The 19,724-nt window shown below is 42.9% G+C and overlaps 1 protein-coding gene across 12 annotated transcripts in view; it reads left to right on the top strand.

Annotated features, from left to right (window-relative positions):
• Positions 1 to 19,724, top strand: part of tspoap1 (TSPO associated protein 1) — a 307,699-nt gene that overhangs the window by 194,439 nt on the left and 93,536 nt on the right. For all 12 annotated transcript variants that reach the window (XM_078548561.1, XM_078548560.1, XM_078548568.1 and 9 more), the window contains one exon: positions 18,412 to 18,495. In XM_078548561.1, the coding sequence (XP_078404687.1) occupies positions 18,412 to 18,495 (84 nt within the window). The remainder of the gene's footprint in view (positions 1 to 18,411; positions 18,496 to 19,724) is intronic.

Genomic DNA, 19,724 nt, shown 5'->3' with positions numbered 1-19,724 from the left:
GATGTCTCTCTGACAGCCTTAAGCAGACCAGGTGAACCACTCACATATTTTTGTATTATGCGATAATAAAGAACAGGAATGGTTGGAAACACTCAGTAAGTCAGGCAACATCGATGGTGAGAGGAAGGTTGGGTTAACATTTCAGGTTGATGACCTTTTGGCAGATTTCTGACATTCTGCAAAGCCAAGCAGCTAACTGTTTAATTACTGCTGTCAGAGGATCAGTGACCCATATGACACCAAGTACCAAATTTCCTCTGGCCTCTAAAATGTCTTCTGGGGTATAAGTCATTCATCTGGTGGTGGGAGGTGGAGATAGAGTGAGAAGGAGAAGATCTCTCTGTTCCATGGTCATCACTTATTCACCTCTGGTGTGGAGGAGCTCTAGTCACTTACTGACTTTTGATAGATGCATGACCAAGCAATGAACTCAATCACTAACACACTAGTGAGTTCCTCAGTTATAGAATCAGAGGATGTTCTAGTGCAGACACAAGTTACTGCACTGATGAAGTCTGTTACACTATTTTCCTGTGGATGAACCACCTAGTTGAAGCCTTAACTGATTTTATCTTTGTATGTGTTTTAAGTTATCCCTTTATGTGGGGCACACAACACTCAGGGCTGGAGTTGGGAACTCTCTGACTACCTTTAAAAATTGTGGGTGAGATTCTGATGCAGAGGTCCTGCCCCCATTTCAAACAGATCTCAATTTGTTGTATGGGCCCTAACTTGCAGTGAGGCAGTCAGAAATTGAGGGAGTGCCATGTAAACATAAACACTCTTGAAGGGCAGAGAAGATCTGTATAACAGACACGCTGTGAAGTCCTTAAAATCACCTCCTAATTAAACTTGGAAAAAATAGGCTGCTGATGTCACTGAGAGTTTTTTTTAAATCTCTGCTTGGACTGCTTTGATTGACAGGCTACCTGCTGCAGATTAGAAAAAAATATAATCTGTTCAGGCAGTTTCAATAGAGTTATTTGACATTTCCCCAAGGGCTTTTATTACATCATTATGAATAGTTGGCTGAGTTTCAAAAGCTACAATTATCTCAGCAGCATTTTCTGAGTTCACAGTTTGATTGACAGTTTAAAGAGGCTATTAAGGATTAGTTGACTTTGAGTCTGAATAAAAGTTTGTTTTTAAAAACAATTAACCACTTGATAGATTTAAAAGCTTTGAGTGAATTTTATGAATGGGAGTTTTTTCGCTATAAAGTGTGTTGGATTGAGAACCATATTAGATTATTAGAAGTTGAATTTCTTTTCATCTCCACATGGTTGCCAAGGTCTGTGCATGATGGATACTGGGTGAGTGGTTAAGGAGGTGGCATGGAAGGTATGAGGGGCCATAGGGTGCTGGAGGCATGAGTTGGCATTGATTTGGCATGCAGGTGACATGTAGAGTATGAGAGGCCACAGTGGGTGAGGGGTGAGGGCTAGAGGAACCAACAGCAATTGAAATAACTGAGGCAAAGTCCCACAGAACTGAGACAGGCCTTCTAACCAGCCCGCCTTGCAAGTCACCTTCCCCCGTGGTTGCTTACGCTCTGCTTCTGCAGTCAGCAGACCTGACTCCAACCCTCAACAAACCCCAGCCAGAGCTAAAATTGTGGAATTCGGGGTACTTTTTAACTGAGGTGGGTCTGGCAAGTCAGGAAATGTCCCACCTAGATAGCAAATATTTGGCCATCAGTTACTATTTTTTTGGTTACCGTTAAATTTGTTCATTCACTCGAACAGTTTTATGTTTTCCTTTTTTCCTGAAAGTAGGGAAACCTTAATTCCTTTCAAATTTATGAATTTTCAAAAAATATTGAACATTTTAAATGCTGAGAGTAAGGGCTGGATTTTCGCAGATTTGGGGAGGCTCCGTGGACCTTTAAGAATGGCGTCGGGACCCTATTCCAGAATTCCCGGCTCCATTCCTGGCACCCTCAATTTTCAGCAGCATGGGATAAGGGTGTGGTCCAATGCAGGCCATTACCCTGCACCCTGAACTCCTGACCTTGCTGACTGCATTGTGGGGATAGGCATCTCATAGCCCTCTCCAAATTTCATGGAGTTAGGCTGGCTTTTCAAGGAGTCATGGTTCATGGGCCCCCCAGAACCATAGTATGGATGAGGGAACCTTTTCAAAGGTAAATTCAAAAAGTCTTACACATGCTCCCTTGCCAACCTGTGTCCATTTACCTGCCCCCATTACCCTTTTACCCTCCATGCCAAGCTATGCACCTCCAGCTGCTCCTATGCACCCTCATACTCTCCTTGCCAAATAATGCCCCTCCACCCACCCCCATTGTCCCTCATACCCTCCATGTCAACCTGTGCCCCTCCACCCACTCGCCCATGACCCCTCATACCTTCCATGCCAACCTATAGCACTTACATGCCCATTCATCCAATATATACGCCATACAGAACCTCTGAACTGTACAGTAACAATAGCATGTGTAAGATTAAAGAAAAACTGATTCGTAACTTTCTACTTCCTTTAAAAAAAATGCTTTACCTACAAGTGTGAATCATCCAGATCCTTTGAAGTATCAATAGCTCAAACTGCAAGCACTTCACAGAATCACAGTGCAGAAGAAGCCCTTTGGCCCATCGAGTCTGCACTGACACGTGAGAAACACCTGACCTACCTACTTAATCCCATTTACCAACACTTGGCCCATGGCCTTGAATGTTATGACATGCCAAGTGCTCATCCAGGTACTTTTTAAAGGATGTGTCAACCCGCCTCCACCACCCTCCCAGGCAGTGCATTCCAGACCGTCACCACCCTCTGTTAATTTCCTCACATCCCCTTTAAACCTCCTGCCCCTCACCTTGAACTTATGTCCCCTTGTGACTGACCCTTCAACTAAGGAGAACAGCTGCTCCCTATCCACCCTGTCTATGCCCCTCATAATCTTGTACACCTCGATCAGGTCGCCCCTCAGTCTTCTCTGCTCCAACGAAAACAACCCAAGTCTATCCAACGTCTCTTCATAACATAAATGTTTCATCCCAGGCAACATCCTGGTGAATATCCTCTGCACACCCTCCAGTGCAATCACATCCTTCCTATAATATGGCGACCAGAACTGCACACAGTACTCCAGCTGTGGCCTCACCAAGGTTCTATACAACTCCAACATGACCTCCCTACTTTTGTAATCTATGCCTTGATTGATAAAGGCAAGTGTTCCATATGCCTTTTTCACCACCCCACTAACATGCCCCTCTGCCTTCAGAGATCTATGGACACACACGCCAAGGTCCCTTTGTTCCTCAGAACTTCCTAGTGTCATGCCGTTCATTGAATACTTCCTTGTCAAATTACTCCTTCCAAAGTGTATCACCTCACACTTTTCAGAGTTAATTTCCATCTGCCACTTATCTGCCCATATGACCATCCCGTCTGTATCTTCCTGTAGCCCAAGACACTCAACCTCACTGTTAACCATCTGGCCAATCTTTGTGTCATGCAAATTTACTAATCCAACCCCCCACATTACCTTGTGTAAATAAACATTGTGTAGTGGACAGAATACATCACAGAGGAAGAGCTGTCAATCAAGCCATGTTTTCCCAGGACAAAACTGTTTCAGCAGACTAATGGATGTCTGGGCTCTCAGCCAAAATACATAATGAGGCTTGGCTGAGAGCCCATAACTATTAGCCTGTTGAAACAGCTGCACCCCCAGGAAATTTCCCAACTCCCACTACCCACCTCTAGGATGAAAACCCCACCCTTAACTGTTTGTATCTTGTTGCTGAGATGAAAGCACTAGAACATGGAGGGCATCAGTCTGATTGAACTTTATGGGAGTAATAAAACCAATAGAACACCCCGCTAAAATGCAGAGAAAATATATTAAGCCAGTCCTGGTGAAAGGTCATCGACCTGAAATGTTAATTCTGTTTCACTCTTCACAGATGCCACCTGACCTGCTGAGTATTTCCAGCATTTTCTATTCCTATTTCCGATTTCCAGCATATTTTGCTTGTGTACTGACTCATTCAAGAGTAAGCTTGCAGGGAACATAAAAACTGACTGTATAAGTTTCTATAGGTATGTGAAGAGAAAAAGGTTGGTGAAGACAAATGTAGGTCCCTTACAGTCAGAAACAGGGGAATTTATAATGGGGAACAAAGAAATGGCTGACCAACTAAATACATACTTTGGTTCTGTCTTCACAAAGGAGGACACTAATAACATATCAAAAATGTTGGGGAACACAGGGTTTCATGAGAGGGAGGAACTGAAAGAAATCAGTATTAGTAGGGAAATGGTGTTAGGGAAATTGATGGGATTGAAGGCCGATAAATCCCCGGGTCCTGATAATCTACATCCCAGAGTACTTAAGGAAGTGGCCCTAGAAATAGTGGATGCATTGTTGGTCATCTTCCAAGGTTCTATAGACTCTGGAACAGTTCCTACAGGTTGGAGGGTAGCTAATGTAACCCCACTATTTAAAAAGGGAGGCAGAGAGAAAACAGGGAATTATAGACCGGTCAGCCTGACGTCGGTAGTGGGGAAAATCCTAGAGTCCATTATAAAAGATTTAATAGCTGAGCATGTGGAAAACAGTGGCTGAATCGGACAGAGTCAGCATGGATTTATGAAAGGGAAATCATGGTTGACAAATCTACTCGAATTTTTCGAGGATGTAACTAGTAGAGTTGATGAGGGGGAGCCAGTGGATGTGGTTTATTTGGACTTTCAGAAGGCTTTCGACAAAGTCCCACATAAGAGATTGGCGTGTAAAATTAAAGCGCATGGGATTGGGGGTAGTGTATTGAGATGGATAGAAAACTGGTTGGCAGACAGGAAACAAAGAATAGGAATAAATGGGTCTTTTTCCGAATGGCAGGCAGTGACTAGTGGGGTACCGCATGATTTAGATGAGAGAATTGAATGTAAATCTCCATATTTGCAGATGACACAAAGCTGGGTGGGAGGGTGAGCTGTGAGGAGGATGCAGAGATGCTTCAGTGTGATTTAGACAAGCTGAGTGAGTGGGCAAATGCATGGCAGATGCAGTATAAATGTGGATAAATGTGAGGTTATCCATTTTGGTAGCAAAAACAGGAAGGTAGATTATTATCTGAATGGCTATAAATTGAGAGAGGGGAATGTGCAACGAGACCTGGGTGTCCTTGTACACCAGTCGCTGAAGATAAGCATGCAGGTGCAGCAGGCAGTAAAGAACGCAAATGGTATGTTGGCCTTCATAGCCAGAGGATTCGAGTACAGGAACAGGGATGCCTTGTTGCAATTGTACAGGGCCTTGGTGAGACCACACCTGGAATATTGTGTGCAGTTTTGGTCTCCTTATCTGAGGAAGGATGGACTTGCTATAGAGGGAACGCAGCGAAGGTTTACCCGACTGAATCCTGGGATGGCGGAACTGACATATGAGGAGAGATTGAGTCGATTAAGATTATATTCGCTGGAGTTCAGAAGAATGAGGGGGGGATCTCATAGAAACCTATAAAATTCTAACAGGACTAGACAGGGTAGATGCAGGAAGGATGTTCCCGATGATGGGGGAGTCCAGAACCAGGGGTCGCAGTCTGAGGATATGGGGTAGACCATTTAGGACTGAGATGAGGAGAAATTTCTTCACCCAGAGAATGGTGAGCTGTGGAATTCGTTACCACAGAAAGTAGTTGAGACCAAAACATTGTATGTTTTCAAGAAGGAGTTAGATATAGCTCTTGGGGCGAAAGGGATCAAAGTATATGGGGAGAAAGCAGGAGTAGGCTATTGAGTTGGATGTCAGCCATGATCATAATGAATGGCGGAGCAGGCTTGAAGGGCTGAATGGCCTATTCCCGCTCCTAGTTTCTATGTTTCATTGGCCATTATGGATGAAAGAAATTTTCAGGCTTGTGTGAGCCTCCTATGGGAGGGGGTGGTATAGTGGTAATGTCACTGGACTGGTATTCTAGAGACCCAGGGTAATGCTCTGGGTCCTGGGTTCGAATCCCACCAAGGCAGATAAGGAAATTTGAATTCAATAAAAATCTGGAATTAAAAGTCTCATGATGACCATGAAACCATTGTCGTTTGTTGTAAAAGCCCATTTGGTTCACTAATGTCCTGACTGGCCTACATGTGACTCCAGACCCACAGCCATGTGGTTGACTCTTAAATGTCATCTGAACAAGGACAATTAGGGATGGGCAATATATGCTGGCCTAGCCAGCGACACCCGCATCCTTAAACAAATTTTTTTTAAAAATGTGCTTCAGTGAACACGATGATTATCTTTCTGGTTAATGAACTGTGTTGCGGGGAGACTGGCTTACATACTGACTGACTTATTTTTCAATATTTGTTAGCCCACAGTTTGAACATCATCAGTGCATCCAGGGTTATCCTTGTAAGTGACAACAGACTTCTCTAGAACCTCTGGGGCAAGTGGATCTTGTTGTACAAACTCAGGTCACAGGGTCAGATCAGGACAGCAAGCAGGTTAGGCAGCTGGTGAGTTCAGTCAGGAGGAAGCTGACTTTATAAGATTTAAGAAAAAGCTCAGACATAGTGCTTGGAGTATATGCCAATGCATACTTACAAGTATTGAAAAAATGTTATAGAGTAGATCTTCAGACAGCTTTTCTTAGTGGAAACATTTGGTTTTATTTACAAGGCAGCAGTGGCAACTACGCGTGCCCAACAAACTCTGTAACTAAAAAATACTCTCTCCTGTAGAGGTTCCTCACGCTGTTTACACATTGTTTACATAGATCATGTGATTTTACATCACAGGATTATTCTTAAAGCTACAGTCCAACATTTCCCAAAACTATAATTACTACATTCCTCCCCCTTTAACTTTTCTGTACATTTTGTATTTACAAGAATATTTATCTCATGACATTATAATATTTACAAAGGTCATGAAATTACAAGTTCCATCTTTCAGGTGGTTTCCTGATCTGTGTGGAATGTCGCAGCTCCACGACTTCAGGTTCTTTTGTAGGAAACACATTCTCTGGAACCACATTAACATCAGTATTCATTAGGCAAATGGAGTTCAGTGTCTTCCACTCTGACAGAGACATCGGGCATACCTGTCCTTGGTTGAGCATCTTCAACAGTAATCAATGGTTCTGTAATGGTTACAAATGGAACAATATCTTGTGGTGTTATCTCTCTTTTTCTTAAATGATCCACATGCTTACAGGTGATCCGGCCCTCCACTTACACGTGGTACAACAATGGCCCTGGTCACTGAACTTACTTTACCAGGTAACTACTTTGGTCATCCACCAAAAGTCTTGACATAAAGTGCTTCTCCAACTGTAAATTGTCGCTCACGACTATGCCAATCATGAGTCGCTTTTTGGTTCCCTTGACTTTTCTCCACCTTCCCCTCCAAATTGGGAAGTATTAGGCTCAGTCTTGTCTGAAGATGGCGCCTCATCAGTAATTCTGCAGGCGTGGCTGCTGTCGTCGTGTGAGGTGTTGTTCTGTAGTAGAATAGAAAGTGGAGCAAGTGTGGTCTCCATCGAATCACCTGTTAACTTTTTCATTCCCGCCTTAGAAGTTTGTACAGCCCTTTCCGCCAGTCTGTTCAATGACGGACCTTCAGTCTTCACATGGTTGATACCATTGATGCTGATAAATCGTTGTAACTCAGCACTCATGAATGCAGTGCCATTATCCGGGATGACCACCTCTGGCAATCCGTGGATGGCAAAGCTGTGGCGTAGTTTTTCTATAGTAGCACCCAACATTGGCGACTTTACCTCTTAAACGTCTAACCACTTGGAATGAGCATCTACAATCAGGAGAAACATGGTTCCGAGGAAAGGACCAAAGTAGTCAATATGCAATTGCACCCAGGGTCTACCAGGCAACTCCCATGGGTGTATTGGGCTGCCACTGGCAACTTTTGTAGCTGCTGACACTAAACACAATGTTTTACCACATTTTCAATATCGCCGTCCATCCCCAGATACCAAAGATAACTTTGTGGTCTTTATTCGGGAGATCCCTGGATGGGCACTGTGTAGCTTTACTAAGAGTGGTTCCCTTCCCTGTGGGGGAGCCACTATCCGTGGAACCCCATAATAGAACGCCATCTTGACTGCTCATCTCATGTCTTTGGTTGAAGAACGGCTTTAATTCATCAGAGACTGGTTCCTGGGACCAACCATATAACACTTGGTGTCTCACTCGAGACAGGACTGGATCACGATTTGTCTAGTTTCTTATCTGCCTGGCACAGACTGGCGAGGAATCTAGAAAATTCATCACTAAGACGAGTTCCTGTGGAACTGGGACATGTTCATCGTTCTCTTGCAAAAGACGGTGACTCGGGGCACCGGCATTTGCTATATAAATCCCTGGTCTTTGTACAAAGATGTATTCATATGCTTCCAAAATCAGGGCCCATCTTTGTATTCTTGAGGAGGCTATGGGAGGTATAGTCTTTTCCTCACTAAACAGAACCAAAAGTGATTTGCGGTCTGATACTATCGTGAAGTGTTGCCCTTGATGTATTGGTGAAATTTTTTAATGTCAAAAATAATCTCCAGACCTTCCTTTTCAATCTGAGAATATCCTTTTTCAGCTGTGATAAGCATCCTGGATACATAGCCTATTGTCCTCTCCATGCCGTCATCCATTTTGTGAAATAGTACTGCTCCTACTCCTTAGGGGGATGCATCACATGTCTCTGCAGTCACTTGTACATTTTTGGAGGCATGTAACTTCCAAATCTGAAAGCCTGCACTCACTCAACATTAACTTGTTCTTTACAGACTTCAACCAATCAGGCAAAGGAGACAACCTGGTGATGTAACTCAGGAAACGTTTATTAAACAACACAAAACTATACTTAACATGTTAGGGCAGCGACTTTACTGGCTCAAAACAGCTCTTGCTTCCCAATTCAGTCTATGGCATAAGACAACACGTGATCTCTCTCTCTTGGTCAGTTTTATGGTCTTCTGCTTCCAGCTGGAAAGCAGTCTTCAGCTCAACCTTCAAATTCAGTGTGCTTGATAATTCAAAGCTAGTGCTTTTTAACTCTTTTCAAACGGCAACCCACGTGCATGATTAGCCCTGTTTTTGAATTCTGATTGGTTTAGGTGCTGCACGATCATCTATTGTGTTAATTACTCAAAGGGCTATTTCTTTCATTATAGCCTTTCCTGTTGTCTTATTAAATTTTGTGACTTCCCACTGAGATAATGGGCTTTAAGGTAGTTTCGGTGTCTGCTTTTAGTTTCAGTGTTTGCTTATTCGAGATAAGAGGGCGTTGTGTCTAGCACCACTGGTTAACATCTGGGCTCATTAATGTTTAATTGATGTCAAGGCGTTTTGTAGAATTCTTATCTGCCTGTGCTTTGTACAAGTTAATTTAAAAATAGTAAGAGTACAGAGTGGTGCATAGCCTTACAGAAATTAGAAGTTAAAGAGGTTACGTAAAGTCTACATAAATACATGTAATAATCATCTATAGAGAAGACTGGTGTGTTAAACTTAAGGTAACAAGCTACGGATACAAGATACAGCCTGATACATTATATGTTCATAAAGAATAAAAATCACAAGAATTATATGTCTATGAGACAAAAACAAAAATAAAAATACCTGGAAAAACTCAGCAGGTCTGGCAGCATCTGCGGAGAGGAATACAGTTAACGTTTCGAGTCCGTGTGACTCTTCAACAGAACTAAGGAAAAATAGAAAAGAGGTGAAATATAAGCTGGTTTAAGGGGCGGGATGGGACAAGTAGAGCTGGATAGAGGGCCAGTGATAGGTGGAGATAGCCAGAAGATGTCATAGACAAAGGGACAAAGAGGTGTTGAAGGTGGTGATATTATCTAAGGAATGTGCTAATTAAGGGTAGAAAGCAGAACAAGCAAGGTACAAACAGCCCTAGTGGGGGTGGGGTGGGGTGAAAGGAAGGGATCGAAATAGGCTAAAAGGTGGAGATAAAACAATGGATGGAAATACATTTATATCTATGAGAAACTAGCAAAAGATGACTAAAACATTAATAGAAGAGCGAGAAATTGTATAACAGAAAACTACAAGAAATATAAAAACAGACAGTAAGAGCTTCTACAAGTATATGAAAAAGGATAAGAGTAGCAATGAGTATCTGTGAGTATATATCTATAGGAACTGATTACAGATCTACAAGCTTAACTCCAAGCTTGTAGAGCCAAAGATGGTTACATATTTACAATGCTACAAGTTAAAACGACTACGTTAGTTCACAGGAAATAGGACTAATTATTTAGAACCTTACAGTTACTTTAATTCACACAATAGCCTTTAGAATCTCAGGGAATACAAACTGGCAAGTTTCAATTGCTAGGAAGTACAACAGCTCTACATTCTAATCTAATCAGCCTTGACTGATTTCACAGCACTGGTTTGGGTTTGTGTGGTGTCTCTCACTTGTCAAGTGTGGATTTTGGCTTTTAACAAGGGCCTAGTCCTATATTGATTACAATTCAGCAAAATATTTTGTTGGGTTAATTGATTAACGTACTTTGATTGCTTGACCATTACGCATAACTAAACTACAAGCTAGTTATTAAACCTAAATATTTCTATACACTTCCTTTAAGACCCTAGTATGCAGACCATCAGGTCCAGGAAACTTGTCAGCCTTTAGTCCAATTAGTTTTCCTGGAGCATTTCTCCAGTGGTCATGATTCTTTTAAGTTTCTCCTTTCCCTTTGCCCCCTGCTTTTTTTTTTACTATTCTTGGGATGCTTTTTGTGTCATCTATTGTGCAGGCAGATACAAAATACTGGTTCAAAGTCTCTGCCATTTCCTTGTTTCTCATTAATTCCCCAAGTGTCTCTCTCTAAGGGAAAAACGCTCACTTTTGCTACTTATTCTTTTTCATATACTTGTAGAAGCTCTTACTGTCTGTTTTTATATTTCTTGCTAGTTTTCTGTTATACAATATCTCGCTCTTCTATTAATGTTTTAGTCATCTTTTGCGGGTTTCTAAAATTTTCCCAATCTTTTGGCCTACCATTGATCTTTGCAGCAGCGTACATCTTTCAATTTGATATCATCCTTAACTTCCTTGGTTAGCTACAGATGGGTGCATCCTTCTCGTAGAGCCTTTCTTTCTCAATGGAGTATATTTTTGTTGCGATTTATGAAATATCTACTTAAATGTCTGCCATTGTTTTTCTACCATCTTACCTTTTAACTTATTTTTCCCATTCCACTTAAACCACCTCTGCCTTCATACCCGTGTTATTACCTTTATTCAATTTAAGACCCTGGTTTCAGACCCAAATTCTCACCCTCAAACTGAACATGAAATTCTGTAACGTTATGATCTCTGCTACCTGAAGGATCCTTTACTATGAGGTCATTAATTAATCATGTCTCATTACACATTACCAGGACTGAAATAGCTTGTCCCCTGGTTTATTCCAGCATGTACTGTTCAAAAAAACTGTCCTGAATACACTTGATGAGCTTATCCAAAGGCTAACTTTGTCGATTTGATTTGTCCGATCTACATGAAGATTGAAATCTCCCATGATTGTTGCAGTATCTTTCTTACAAGCCTGCACTATTTCTTGACTTTTATACTATCCTACACTGTAGCTACTTTTAGAGGCCTATAAACCACTCTCATCAGTGACTTCATTCCTTTGCTATTTCTTATCTCCACCCAAATGATTCAACATTTTGAACCTCCAAACCAAGATCATTTCTCACTACTGTATTGATCTCATCCTCTATTTACTGCACCTCCTTTCCAATTCTTCCTGTCCTTGCAAAATGTGAAATAGCCTTGAATGTTCATGTCCCAACCATGATCACTTTGCAACCACATCTCTGTAATGGCCATCATTTACTCACTTATTTCTATTTATGCTATTGATTCACCCACCTTGTTAAAAATGCTGCATGTTTTAAGATAAAGAGCCTTTAATTCTGTTTTTTTAATCATTTTTGCCTACTCTGACCTTATTAGCTGATGCACTCTTATGTTTGTACGCTCTGTCCCTTCCTATCATATTCTGTCCCTTCCTGTCACACTCTGGTTATCATTACCCGCAGCGCTATCCTGCTTGTCTTGAAATTTCTATTTAACTTTCCAAATATCATCTCATGTGAACCCTCTTCCCCTGCCCCACCGCGATCCACCCCCCCATCACCCCGGCCCAACTCTCCAGCTTCAAGCCCTCTCTACAGCCCTAGTTATATGATTCGGCAGTACATTGGTCCCAGCGCGGTTCAGGTGAAGGCTATCCCAATGGCACTGCTCCCTCTTTCCTTGGCATGAATTGAAATCTATTTCTTCCACACCAATCTTTGAGCCATGCATTCAATTCTCTGATCTTATTTACCCTATGCCAATTGTGGCTCAGGTAGTAATCCAGAAATTATTACCCTTTGTGGTTCTGCTTTTCAATTTCACCCCTAGCTGCTCCTGCTCCCTCAGAACATCCTCTTTGTCATACCCACGTTTTTGGTACCCACATGGACCACGACAACAAGATCCTTCCCCTCCCACTCCAAATTCCTCTCCAGTCCTGAGGAGATGTCCTTAAATTTAGCACCAGGCAGACAATACTGCCATTGAGACTCACGCTCTTGGCTGCAGAGGACAGTGTCTATCCCCCAGTGGGAGTCTGCAGCAGTTCAGAGATTGATGACATTTCCTTGTAGGTGAGGGCTTGTGTTTAGATACTGATGTACAGCAAAGGAATTTGTGATAGATTTTTGGGCTGGGCATAGTAACTCATTTAGGCTTTGGGGATTTGCTCCGGTACAGAGGACATTGCAGCAGATGTTAGAGTCACACTAAAATGTTGAGAACTGACTTAAGGTAGCTGTTATGTTATGGTGGTTATGTGATGTTAAAACAGAATCTGTACTTAGAGCACACCACTTACATCAGTGCATATGGTTTTACTTTATACTTTGAAAACTATGATCAGAGTAATAGCCTTTGATGCAGCTTGCTACATCAGAGTCAAGTTAATGATTAGTTGCACTGGCAAGGCTTGGAAAATAGGTAATATTCTAATATTTTTAAAAAGGATCGAGAGAAGAACAGGAATGTATAGAGCAGTAAGTTTAACATCTGTTGGATGGGCGATCTTTGAAATGAATGTGAGAGATTTGTACCTGATCAGCCCATTTGCTGAATAGCTGACAGGTGCAATAATGAGACTGGACATTGAACCTATTAACATCATTCATATCTAAACATGTTGTTTAGCTATTGAGAAAAGCCATCAGTGGAAGGGAATATGGATGCAGAGTCCTCAGTCTATCCAAATTGCAGTTCTGTAGAGCTATGGGGCTATGCTGCCTTCATTTTCCATTTCTGTTTGCAAATCAAGTTGTGATGTTACTGATGCTGCATTTAGCAGGTCCTTTTAAAATGTAATAATTTCTACAGTAAGTTTTCTGGTGGCCTTATTTTCCTGCTCCATCGATGTGATGAGGACTACTTATTGGAAGCCCAGTACAAGCTGTTGACACTGTAGTGAATTGCCTACTGAAGTATAGATCTAATTGTCTTAGAGCACCTGACTACAGGTCTCCTTGTGCTTGTTGTTTTGCTGGAAAGTGTGTGTAGAATGGGGTGTTCCAAGTTAGATGGAAGTTGTTGTTGAGTTAACTATTGGGAGCCCATTGATCAGGCATCTCCAAATGTGATTCAAAAGCTTCTTCTAGACAAGCAGAGGATGGAATTGGTATAAGTTGGGCTCCTTTGAATGGGGAGAAGCTCAGGAAATGAATTCAACATATGTGAGGTCTTGAACATGGCAATGTTGGCTATTTTCTATGTTGAACATTGTCAGTTCACACCGTGTTCATTTCAGAAAAGAGTTGCTTACTTCTGCAGTCAGAGCCAAATGCTTGACTGCGAACAAGATTGTATGTATGTTGTTAGCTAGCCCTGGTAGCCATGTTTTGGTATAGTAGCTGGAAATTGTCTTTTCAAGTTTGTGTGTGGTAAACTGCTAGCAGCAAGTGTATTGTTTCTGGAGTTCTTCCTTCGGATACCTGTGCTGTAATTCATGGCATGTAACCCAGTTTATATACTCCAGTCTTCGATTGCTCCTGGTAAGCCCCTGGTAACCCTGGTTCAATGAAGAGTGCAAGAGGGCATACCTAAAAATGAGGTGTCAACCTGGTGAAGCTAATACAGGACTACTTGCGTGCCAAACAACATAAGCAGCAAGTGATAGACAGAGCTAAGCAATCCCACAACCAACGGATCAGATCTAAGCTCTGCAGTCCTGCCACATCCAGTCGTGAATGTTGGTGGACAATTAAAAAACTCATTGGAGGAGGGGGCTCCACATATATCCCCATCCTCAATGATGGGAGAGCCCAGCACATCATTGCACAAGATAAGGCTGAGGCATTTGATACACTCTTCAGCCAGAAGTACTGAGTGGATGATCCTTTTCAGCCACCTCCAGAGGTCCCCAGCATCACAGATGTCAGTCTTCAGCCAATTTGATTCACTTCATGTGATATCAAGAAGCAGCTGAAGGCACTGGATTGTGCAAGGACTATGAGCCCTGACAATATTCTGGCAATAGTACTGAAGACTTGTGCTCCAGAACCTACCACGCCCCTAGCCAAGCTGTTCCAGTACAGCTACAACACTGGCATCTACCCGGCTATGTGGAAAAATGCCCAGGTATGTCCTGTACACAAAAAGCAGAACAAATCCAACCCAGCCAGTTACCGCCCCATCAGTCTCCCCTCCATCATCAGTAAAGTAATGGAAGATATCATCAATAGTGCTATCAAGTAGCATTTGCTTAGCAATAACCTGTTCACTGATGCCCAGTTTGGGTTCAGCCAGAGCCACTCAGCTCCTGACCTCATTACAGCCTTGGTTCAAACATGGACAAAAGAGCTGAACTCCCAAGATGAGGTGAGAATGACTGCCCTTGACATCAAGGGCACATTTAACTGAGTGTGGCATCAAGGAGCCCTAGCAAAGCTGGAGTCAATGGGAATCGGGTAAAACTCTCCACTGGTTGGTGTCATACCTAGCACAAAGGAAGATGGTTGTGGCTGTTGGAGGTCAGTCATCTCAGCTCCAGGACCTCACTGCAGGATTTCTTCAGTGTAGTGTCTTCAACCCAATCATCTTCAGCTGCTTCATCAATGACCTTCCTTCCATCATAAGGTCAGAAGTGGGGGTGTTCGCTGATGATTGCACAATGTTCAGCGCCATTTGCAACTCCTCAGATACTGAAGCAGTCCATGTGCAAATGCAGCAAGACCTGTACAATATCCAGGCTTAGGCTGACAAGTGGCAAGTAACATTCACGCCACACAAGTGCCAGACAATGACCATCTCCAACAAGAGAGAATCTAACCATGTCCCTTGACATTCAGTGGCATTATTTTCACTGAATCCCCCACTATCAACATCCTGGGGGTTACCAATGACCAGAAACTGAACTGGACTAGCTATATAAAAACTGTGGCTACAAGAGCAGGTCAGAGGCTTGGAATCGTGCGATGAGTAACTCACCTTCTGACTCCCCAAAGCCTGTCCACCATCTACAAGGCACAAGTCAGGAATGTGATGGAATACTCCCCACTTGCCTGGATGAGTGCAGCAACCACAACACTCAAGAGGCTTGACACCATCAAGGACAAAGCAGCCCGCTTGATTGGCACCACATCCACAAACATTTACTCCTTCCACCATTGAGGCACAGCAGTAGCAGTGTGTACCATCTACAAGATGCACTGCAGGAATTCACCAAGGCTCCTTAGACAGGAGCTTCCAAACCCACGACCACTACCATCTAGAAGGACAAGGGCAGCAGATAGATGGGAACGCCACCACCTGGAAATTCCCCTCCAAGTCATTCACCATCCTGACTTGGAAATATACTGCCGTTCCTTCACTGTTACTGGGTCAAAATCCTGGAACTCCCTTCCTAACAGCACTGTGGGTGTACCTACACCACATGGGCTGCAGCGGTTCAAGAAGGCAGCTCACCACCACCTTCTCAAGGGCAGGTAGGGATGGGCAATAAATGGGCCCAGCCAGCGATGCCCACATCCCGTGAATGAATAATAAAAATATCCCTGTCAGAATGTCTGCTTGACAACATGTTCTAATCTGACAATTTAATTTCACCACAGGTATGAAATATGAGTAATCAGACCAAACTTGTTTACACTTAACAACAAATTAATTGGAGACATGATCCAGGCTTTGAACTGCAGAGGGGTATGGTTTACCCTGACTGTATAATTGGTGTCTCAAACGCGTAGCAAAATTCAGGGACTGTACCCAAATCTGTGGTAGCCAACATTTGTTACTCTTTCCTGCATTTGCAGGAAAGACTTTATAAATTCTCTTGAATGATATTAGCAGGGTATGACTGAAAAAGTTATCAGGAGCTATAGAGTCAGATTCAGGTTTGGAAAGCATTGCTGAGAGGAAGACAATGTTGAAACAGGATGGAGCGGTGATTCAAATCATACATGCCACTGATAATTCAGTCACCCGGCATCATTTTTAATTTTTTAAACTCTGTTTGGCTTTTGAATTCAGATTAAAAGTAATGTTCCCTAATGCCTCTGAATTATTGAAAAGTACTGAGCATTGACTTTCTGATGTGCAACCCAGCTCAGATACTGAAGCAGCAGAACGTGTGGTGAAAAAAGCGTTGGCAGAGTGGGATGACAATAATAGAATGAAGTGCTATAACACCAGATCTCTAAATACTGACTGTTCAAGGTGCTGTTCCCACTCAGTGGGGGGGGGGACTTTTACCATCGGTGAGCACATGGGATTGAACACAGGTTGAAGGCTAAATCAGGAAAAATTTCAAGCGTGTCAGGAAGCCAGCTGCAGCCTAGCATCTTATGTTTTTTTATGGAGGCGGGACAAAGGGTAACCAACCAATCTGCTCCCAGGAGGCGGGTTGGCATTTAAAAGTGCTAATGATGCTGGCAGCCTCTGAGTTAAACTGCTTTGCTAATTTTACTGTGGCCTGCTGGGTTTCCCAAGTCTTGGGAAGCTCAGCAGCTGAAGCAAGGACTACTTTGGGGAGAAGGGTAAGTGCCTTTACAATGCTGCTTGTGGGCCAGGAGGAGCTGCAGTGCTTTCCCCTGGCTGGCCAAGTGCCTGCCACCCAGCTCCCCCAAACATCATATCATTACCCCAGAATCAGGGATGAACTTTTTATTTCTTATTCTTTCATGGGATATGGGCGTAACAGGCAAGGCCAGTATTTGTTGCCGATCCCTAATTGCTCTTGAACTGACCTTCTTAGGTCATTTCAGAGGGCAGTTAAGAGTCAACCACATTGCTGTGGGTCTGGAGTCACATGTAGGCCAGACTAGGTAAGGATAGCAGATTTCCTTCCCTAAAGTGAACCAGGTGGGTTTTTACATCATGATGATAATTTCATTGTCACCATTACTGAGACTAGCTTTATATTCCAGATTTATTAACTGCCGTGTAAGATTTGAACCCATGCCCCCAGAGCATTAGCCTGGGTCTCTAGGTTACTAGCCCAGCGACATTACTACTACACCACCGTCTTCCCCTCAGGATTGACCCCAACTCCCTCTGGGGTAGTGGATCAGACTTACTTGGTCCCAGTAAATACTAGGTCAGTGGGTCTGGAAGAACTTCCCAAAACTGGTGGTGTTACACTCACAATAGTAACTCTTTCTGTGCAGTTTTAGATCAGACTGTAGGTTTTAATGGTGCTGTTTGGATATTTCTGAAATGTAATTTTTAAAATTGAATGTTTCCATTTTGTTTCCGTGAAGTTATTATGCATTTTCTTTATTAGCTGGGTGTGTGACACATATGGAACCTATCACCATATTCAGAGACTACATGCCAAGCTGTAGAAGTAGACCATCGGTTTGAATTTACACTCTCTCCCTGTAGAGACGTGCCCAACTTTTCTTAGCCCAGATAGTGTAAGAGCAGGTTGGCAAATCTGAATCCCCACTTGTGGCAGTACTATGGATGGAGTTTACCCAGTATGAACAATGCAAGGTGCCAGTATGCCGCATGTACAGTCAAAACCACATTATGATTAAGGCATTAGCTTGCAGGCTAATCCAGAAATGAGTGGGAAGAGTCTTGGCCACAGTGGCAGGTCCACCCTTCTAGGTCCTATTAATGAACCAGTTTGGTAGGTCAATAGTGTTCTGGAAAGCTGTGGATTTGCATAGCTCATGAACCATGATAGTGAGAGGGGTAGACTGCTCTAACCTCCATCTTGGAGCCAATACTAAAGAGACCTGATTACCTCCCTCACAAGGAGGATAATCAGTGCTTAGTGATTAAAGATGTTTGTTGCCAATGTAAATAAACATCATCGCCACCTCCTGGATTTTTGTCCAATTATGGTTGTAAAATAGTCCCAACAATATTTTGTTTATTCTTCCCAGGAAACAGAATTATGTAAAAAACGGAAAGAATGTGAAAGCCATGAGCAAGAGATAAAGAAACGCCAGCGGATATGTGAGGATCTGGTATGTGTGCTCCCATCTGTTTTAACGTATAAATGTGAAACAGTGTGAGAATAGGAAAGGCTCATCTGTCTCTCACCGTGTCGTGAGAGTCTTGAATAGTAAGTGTGTGTAATATGAAATATGCAAGCTGAACCTATTGTAGAAGTGTGTACACAATTTTATATGTAGCATTTGTACAGTTAGTAGAATTATGTATGTGTTTGTAACAGGTGAGTATATATATATATATTATATATGCACACACATGTCTATGTGTGTATATCTATCTATCTATATAGATATATATATATATATATATATATATATATACACACACACATAAGCATATAGGGTGGAATTTATTATGTGTGACGGGAGTCCCATCTACCAGTTGGTAAGCTGGTGGAAGAACCTTACGTCATTTGTCACTGGGAGGCCCGATGCTATTACGAGACCATCAGGCACTTGGCAGGACAGCATCGGGTCTCCCATACAATCAAGACCCCCCGATAGAGCTAAAATCCTACCCCAAGAGCTGCTGGCCAATGAGAAGTCAGCAGCTCTTGAATACTGACAGTACCACTGGGAGTGGTAGTCACTGCAGGTAGAACACTCCAGCCTACATTGAGGATCACCGCTGGATCTCCAGACAGAGGTGAGTGCGGTGGGATGGGGATCGTGGAGGAGGGTGGGCGCAGGTGAGGCAGGAGGCAGGGGTAGGGGAGGTGGCTTTAAGCGGGCCCCCGGTCCCTGGACCTGGATTTCTTGATCGGGCAGAGTTCCTGAGAACAAGGGATTACCCCCAACTAGGACACAGGCAAACCCAAGAGGTTTTGCTGAGCGGTTTTCTCACACAGCAAGTCCCTTGCCAACCAGTGGCTACTTAAGGGCCTCAATTGGTCTCTGGGCAGGAAGACTGCTCTCTACCCTTCCTGCCCTGAACTTGATCAGGAAAACGTGAAGGTGGCAGGGTCCCCAATCTGCATCTTCCCGCTTGATCAAACGCCCGCCACCCCCAACCTCTGAAACCCATCTCCAGGGTTTTTGGGGGGTATTTAATTCCACCCATAATTTTTATGTAAAAATTGTATTTTGGAATTTTTGATTATTCCAATTAAGTTTGTGTAAGGTTTCTGTTTTGATGCAAAGTATATTGAGGCCAGATTTTCACATTTTCCAGCCAAAACAGGTGAGCTAGCTATGGGTGATTGGGCTAATGCTGAGCTCACAATTGTGCACTATCCCCTTAA

Source organism: Cetorhinus maximus, chromosome 9 (genome assembly GCF_964194155.1).
Source record: "Cetorhinus maximus chromosome 9, sCetMax3.hap1.1, whole genome shotgun sequence".
In the NCBI taxonomy this organism is placed as follows: domain Eukaryota; kingdom Metazoa; phylum Chordata; class Chondrichthyes; order Lamniformes; family Cetorhinidae; genus Cetorhinus; species Cetorhinus maximus.
This window is presented reverse-complemented; position numbering and strand designations above follow the sequence as displayed.